The 6,890-nt window shown below is 43.1% G+C and overlaps 1 protein-coding gene across 1 annotated transcript in view; it reads right to left on the bottom strand.

Moving 5' to 3' along the window:
- The window catches only part of BMP1 (bone morphogenetic protein 1), a 93,407-nt gene that overhangs the window by 29,659 nt on the left and 56,858 nt on the right, over nt 1-6,890 (bottom strand). Inside the window, exons 9-13 of the mRNA XM_018570225.1 lie at nt 6,161-6,276; nt 3,874-3,976; nt 3,668-3,784; nt 920-1,065; nt 320-515 (exon numbers count right to left, since the gene is read on the bottom strand). Coding sequence (XP_018425727.1) covers nt 320-515; nt 920-1,065; nt 3,668-3,784; nt 3,874-3,976; nt 6,161-6,276 — 678 coding nt within the window. The remainder of the gene's footprint in view (nt 1-319; nt 516-919; nt 1,066-3,667; nt 3,785-3,873; nt 3,977-6,160; nt 6,277-6,890) is intronic.

The raw sequence follows: 6,890 nt of genomic DNA, 5'->3' as shown, positions 1-6,890 counted from the left end.
ATATTTATAGAAAAGGTTGAGCTTTCCATATCAACTCTATCTATATATCTAGATCTACTGAATGTTTAGGAAATGTCGTTTTCGATAAATATAATTTTAATCATATGCCTAGTTTAACTTGCCCAGGTTTGTGATAGGTTTCTTTAAGCAGAGACAGAACTTACAGATCATGCAGTTTATAATTCCCAGATGTGGTAACTTGGGACGTCAGTGACATGTTCAGGCTGTGGTTTTCCAAATATAATCTGACCTCATTCAGTGACTGTATGGGTTCTGTGGGGACACTGTAGCCCTGGAATGATGACTAGGTTTTGCTGACCTTTGAAGAAATGGATGGAGAAGCCAGCTTTGTTGATGGATCCATCAGACACAAACTTAACCCAAAGCTGATTGCCGGAGCTTTTCAGGTCATCTGGCTTGTCGTAGCCGCAGAAACGGCCAATTAGAGGGCTGAATTCAGTATTACCATCCCGGATTTCCAGATAGTCATAAGCACAGCTGTCGTGACGCTCGATCTGTAGAATAAAGACATGTTAGTACTACTGTTCACTGTGATGGGGTATTCATCTCCCCCAAATTATGGTAAAAATCCAGAGATTTTCATAAAATTTTACATTTTGGTGAAATGAGGAAGGTGAATTAAAGATGGCATTGGTGGTTTAAAAAAATAAATAAAGACAAAACTGAGAGTTTCCACTTCTGTGAAGTTTCCCCAGTGGCACAATCAATCCACAATCGTGAACCTCCATTGACATCAATAGACAAGAGGGAGAAAGAAAGAAAATGAGAGAAAGAGAGAGAGAGAAAAAGAAAGAATGAAAAGAAAGAAAGAACAGACGAGAAGGATAACAAAGAAGTAAAAAAAAGAAAATGATCCAGCCCTATTCTACCCGGGCAGCATAGTCCCTTTGCCTCTAACCTCAAAAGACTGGAAAGTAATTCCGATATTGAAGCCTTCAGAGACTCGCAACTTCCACACACAGGACTTGTTCGGTCTGTAATCATCTGGATAATTTGGAGATTGAATGTGACCATTATCCTTCTTCATTTCTCCTCCACAGAGAGCTGCAAGAATATACACAACATGAAGATTGAGTATTGTGACCAACTTGAAGTCCGTTTAAAAAACGACATCTCTCTATAAGACTACCCTATCCCATAAAGTGACAATGCGAGGGATTTACTGCAGAACGAAGGGTCATGATGAGACAGAGGAGAGGGTCAAGGTGGTCAGAGGTGACCAAAGTTACTGCAGGCTTACAGTATGAACAGATCAAAGTTTGCCACAGGGCCGGCAGTGAGGTGATGCTTCCTTGTCACGATATGGTGGGAAAGAGCATAGAGTGTGCACACCACACTCCATCCAATGGATGATGAAAGAAATCAGTTACGCAGCATTAACCCTTTCCACAGCGGAGCCGTTGGGAAAATGGGGAATAATGACGTCGAGCAAACAGCAAAATTGAGGGAGTTCCCAGGGCACAACTGGCCTACAGCTGGTCTGGAAAGCACCCCCCACGAAACCAAGTGCCTGATGGTCACTTCCAGACTAGCACTGCAAATTCAGGGTCAGGGTACGGTATGGTTCCAAAATTGGGGATTGGCTGGGAAACCTCCAGCAGCAATGTAGAGAAAAGTCTTACATTAAGAAACAAATAAAAGAAGAGAAAAAAAATAGCTTAGTCTTTACAACAGCGGAGCTGAAGAAAAGAAGCCCATTCTCATAGGACACTAGCAAATAATAAGTAGGTACTAGGATGGGTTATCCTGGGCTGGCTTACAGATTGTTTGCTAGTGTCCAATCCTCTTGTAGGTGGCAGTGTATCCCAAAGGCTAACAACTTTCTGTATCCCTCAATGGATGAGAAAGAAACAGTATAAATCAAAATTGTCCAAACCAAGTGCCAACGTGTGCAAAGTCTTGTGCGCTGATGAGGTTTTTGGCAGAGGCCTGTTCCCTCTCACCGCTCTTCAGCTGTCGGAAGAGAGGAAAATAAAGTGTCCCTCTAGTTGGACTGTCTCTGTGCCCCCGTGAGATAGATCTGTTCCAATCACCAAGCACTAGCATGATCACTAAACTGAAAGTAGAAGACTAAACAGAAAGAGTATGTGCTGCTGCTGGTGAACGTGTGAGGAGTAGGAGAACCTGTTGCGCACAGACAACACACAAGTTTGCTTCTATTCAGCACTCCCTGACTGCAGCTTAAAGTGACATTAAACCCTCAGATTATTTAACATAAAACAATACTGTAATGTGCGCCTTACTGTAATCCATGGTTGTTTCCCTTCTCTTTGCTGCTCTTCCTTTTAAATCTGTATCTGTTGTCATGCTGGGCAGAACTTCTGTTTTGCAGCAGACTGCCTTGTCTCTGAAATGGATACACGGTGTCGTGTGTGTAGGTTTGTAACTTGAGCCAGCACTACAGGAAGAGGCCCTGAGCTGCAAAGGGAAGTTCTCCCCCAGCATGAGAAGACATGAGGATTTAAAAGGAAGAGCAGCAAAGAGAAGGGAAACTACCATGGATTACAGTAAGGCACACATTACATTATTGGTTTATGTTAAAAAATCTGAGGGTTTAATGTTACTTTAAGGATGCTTTAAAGCCCAACTCCGACCTTCCCTTCAGTCGTGCACAGCTGTACCGGCTCCTCTCCTGGACTGAAATTGCTTACTCGGATTTAATTGCACACTGTGAGCCCCACAATGTGCATTAGAAGCGGAGGGCCCTGTTACACCATCAGGAATGCGTTCCAGTGCGTTCAGCCCCTGGAACGCACCATGGCCGGCTCAGTTTTTTTGGGGGCGGGAGGGGGCGTGGTGGTACATTGCACTCAATGGCACCGCTGCCACCTCCCCCGTCCGTGGAGCGATCACCGGTAACCCGAACGTGTGTCACATTAGTGCTTTTGTTCCGCTCCAGTGCGATCTGCAAAAAATGCTGCATGCACTAGCCCGTCCCCCAAAAAACTAAGCTGGCCAGGTTGCGCTCCAGAGGCCGAACGCTCTGGAACGCACTCCTGATGGTGTGACAGGGCCCTGAAGGTCCCTAGCCTGCCTCTTTGATTCATTGGATTTCATTGTTTTTCAGTCATGGAGGTTTAACATCACCTGTTACCTAGGGCAGTAAGCCTACAAATGAAATTTCCCTAGCAACGCCCATTTCTCTAAAATTACATCAATCTATCAAGGCATTTTAAAATTTGTATAACTCCTACCAAGTGCCAGCCCACTGCTTGCATCAGTGCTGAGGGCTCTTGAGAAAAGTACTCAGACAGGGTGCTGTAATGTTTTCAGGAAGCTATGTACAGCACCCTGCCGGCCCCTCCCACCAGCCATGCTCTGTCTAAATAACACAGAGAAGCACAGAGTCCCAGTAATTATGTCACTACACCCAAAATAATGTACGTAATGAAAGCGGAAAGGTTTTATTTAAAAATGTCATTAGTATTTTAATATAAGGGGAGGGAAAGACCTGGGTGGGCAAATATAAGATTAAGATTTAGTTTTAAGGGTCACAAGAAACCTTTGTCAATGCTGACTGTACATAATGATATTCAGACCAGTCAAAAAAAGACAAAGCCTCTAGGTCTTCTAGATTCCCATCTATAAATGTCCTTGTCTCCATATCCCTGGATGGCTTGCAGACACAGGTCACTTTCTCACTTACCTTCATACACAGCATGGAATCCCTTGCCCACATAGTTGCTGCTGCTTCGGAACTCAATCCACAGTCGGCTATCACTGGATATAATAGGCTCAGGGATCTTGTCTCCACAGTAACGGCCTGAGAAAGAAGCAATGATTACAGACCGTACACTTCTAAGTTGGATCATTATCTGAAAACAGCTGCTATTACAGAACAAAGGAGCGTACCAATGAGAGGAGCTTTCTTCCAATGTCCATCTCTGACCTCAATGTAGTCATACCAGCAGAGGCGGCTACGGTACACATCCAAAGAGGTAAAGTTCAGTATTATCTACAGAGGGGTGGCAATGAGAAAGTGCAATTTGATTATGGTACATATGATGGCAGGGAGAGTCAAAGAGATCCTTTGAGTAAAACAAATATGTGGAGCTGCCACTTAAAAACATTGCAAGAAATAATGGCACAGTTTTTGGGTGAAGTTTGCATTAAGAAAAAAGTAAAAGAGCAGAAAATATAGTGTAGTCGTTAGTGATCAATCAGGAAGTGTACGTCGTATATGTCTGTGAAGGTGATCATTCATCCAGGTCATGGTGTAGCTAGTAGTAGTTGGTCTCATTCATCCAGGTCATGGTGTAGCTAGTAGTAGTTGGTCTCATTCATCCAGGTCATGATGTAGCTAGTAGTAGGTCTCAATCATCCAGGTCATGATCTAGCTAGTAGTAGGTCTCATTCATCCAGGTCATGCTGTAGCAGCTACTAGCAGTTGGTCTCATTCATCTAGGTCATGGTGAAACAAGCAGTAGTTGGTCTCATTCATCCAGGCCATGGTGTAGCTGGTAGTAGTTGGTCTCATTCATCCAGGTCATGGTATAACTAGTAGTAGTTGGTCTCATTCACCCAGGTCATGATGTAGCTAGTAGTTGGTCTCATTCATCCAGACCATGGTGTAGCTGGTAATAGTTGGTCTCATTCATCCAGGTCATGGTGTAGTTAGTACTAGTTGGTCTCATTCATCCAGGTCATGGTACAGCTAGCAGCAGTTGGTCTCATTCATCCAGGTCATGGTATAGCTAGTAGTAGTTGGCCTCATTCATCCAGGTCATGCTGTAGCTAATAGTAGTTGGTCTCATTCATCCAGGTCATGGTATAGCTAGTAGTAGTTGGCCTCATTCATCCAGGTCATGCTGTAGCTAATAGTAGTTGGTCTCATTCATCCAGGTCATGGTGTAGGTAGTAGTAGTTGGTCTCATTCATCCAGGTCATGCTGTAGCTAATAGTAGTTGGTCTCATTCATCCAGGTCATGGTGTAGCTAATAGTAGTTTGTCTCATTCATCCAGGTCATGGTGTAGGTAGTAGTAGTTGGTCTAATTCATCCAGGTCATTATGTAGCTAGTAGTAGTTGGTCTCATTCATCCAGGTCATGGTGTAGCTAGTAGTAGTTGGCCTCATTCATCCAGGTCATGCCTTAGCTAGTAGTAGTAATTATTATACAGGATTTATATAGCGCCAACAGTTTGCGCAGAGCTTCACAATATAAGGAAGACATTACAATCACAATACAATTCAAGACAAGATGGTAAGGAGGGCCCTGCCCGTGAGGGCTTACAATAGTTGGTCTCATTCAGCCAGGTCATGGTGTAGCTAGTAGTAGTTGGTTTCATTCATCCAGGTCATGGTGTAGCTAGTAGTAGTTGGTTTCATTCAGCCAGGTCATGGTGTAGCTGGTAGTAGTTGGTCTCATTCATCCAGGTCATGGTGTAGCTAGTAATAGTTGGTCTCATTCAGCCAGGTCATGGTGTAGCTAGTAGTAGTTGGTCTCATTCATTCAGATCATGGTGTAGCTTGTAGTAGTTGGTCTCATTTATCCAGGTCATGATATAGATAGCAGTAGTTGGTCTCATTCATCCTGGTCATGGTATAGCTAGTAGTATTTGGTCACATTCATCTGGACTTGTTCTGTAATGGTGAAGAGGTTCCTTAGCTTCTCCAAGCCACTTCTTCAGTTCTGATGATTGTCAGGAAGATATCACAACATGTATAGGCACACAGGTAGCACAGACACATTAATCCAATCACCATGGAATGTGTCTGGCAGATGTTGATTGTCCAAGAACAGGATGTGACAAGTGAAAGTTATGGAACCACCATGTTCTCGTGACTGCATTCCATTCTTGGTGTCAGGAAGACTGCATAGGTGTTAATTCTACAATGTACATGGCTAAAGATGTGAATTAGCAAATTGCTGGGGTAGGGATGTTAAAACAACATTATATATGTCAGAGGCCACCCATACCAAACTGGAACTACCATTCCTGAACAGTGCTGGGGGGCCTTCAACACCATCTGTCTTCTACATATAAAGTTGTTTTAATATCTCTATCCCGGCAATCTGACAACAATTCACAGCTGTAGCCATGTAATTCGAGAATTAACAAGTTAACAGGTGGAAGGTGACTCACTACTACCAGCTGTATGTCAGATAATTATTCAGACCACCTTCAGCAAGATACATACCTTCTCCCCTGGGGTTACAGACAGTCTCCACACACAATGCACGTAAGCCGAATAGCCATTTGGGTAACCTGGAGATGAGAAATTGCCCTGACTCTCCTGTAGAGTATCCCCGCAGGCTGTGGAAATACATCAAAGTGATTATAATAAAAAAGTTTATCGTCTAAAAGCGCCAAGGACAATCCTTATCCCTCCTGGGGAAGAAATCGTAAGCACATATGCAAGGTGCAGCCTCAAAACAGTCAAGGGTACTGGAACATCTAAAAAACACAAAAGAAGAGGCGCTGCTGTGTCGACCAGCAGTGCTTTACACAGGACACGCTATCCGGATCTTTTCTTTGCTCCGGTCATATTGTCCTACGGCTTGTTTTTATCTTCAACATAGTGAGTACTTGTCAATTCACTTTTATGCCTCTCTTTTTGGATTAAACGATATTGCACCAGGAAAGGCGCCTCTTCTTTTGCGTTTTTTAAAGTGATTATAATGTTATATATTAATATAAACAGGTCACACAATTACAACTATCACATCAACAATGCTAAAAGCACATAGTAAAACTACCCATTGAACAACGGCTTCAAGTCTAACTCCAGATGGGCCAGTAACAACTATATGGTCCCGTCCTTGATGTTGGTAATATCATGGTTATGTACACCTATTTTATCATTTACTAATTTTATTTCACAAGCATCTGAAGCTCGCTACTGGTAATACAAATTATTTATGCAAACA

This window comes from Nanorana parkeri, unplaced genomic scaffold (assembly GCF_000935625.1).
Source record: "Nanorana parkeri isolate BGI_ZX_2015 unplaced genomic scaffold, ASM93562v1 scaffold1480, whole genome shotgun sequence".
In the NCBI taxonomy this organism is placed as follows: Eukaryota; Metazoa; Chordata; class Amphibia; order Anura; family Dicroglossidae; genus Nanorana; species Nanorana parkeri.
Note: the sequence above shows the minus strand (reverse complement) of the source record. Positions and strands in the feature narration are given on the sequence as shown.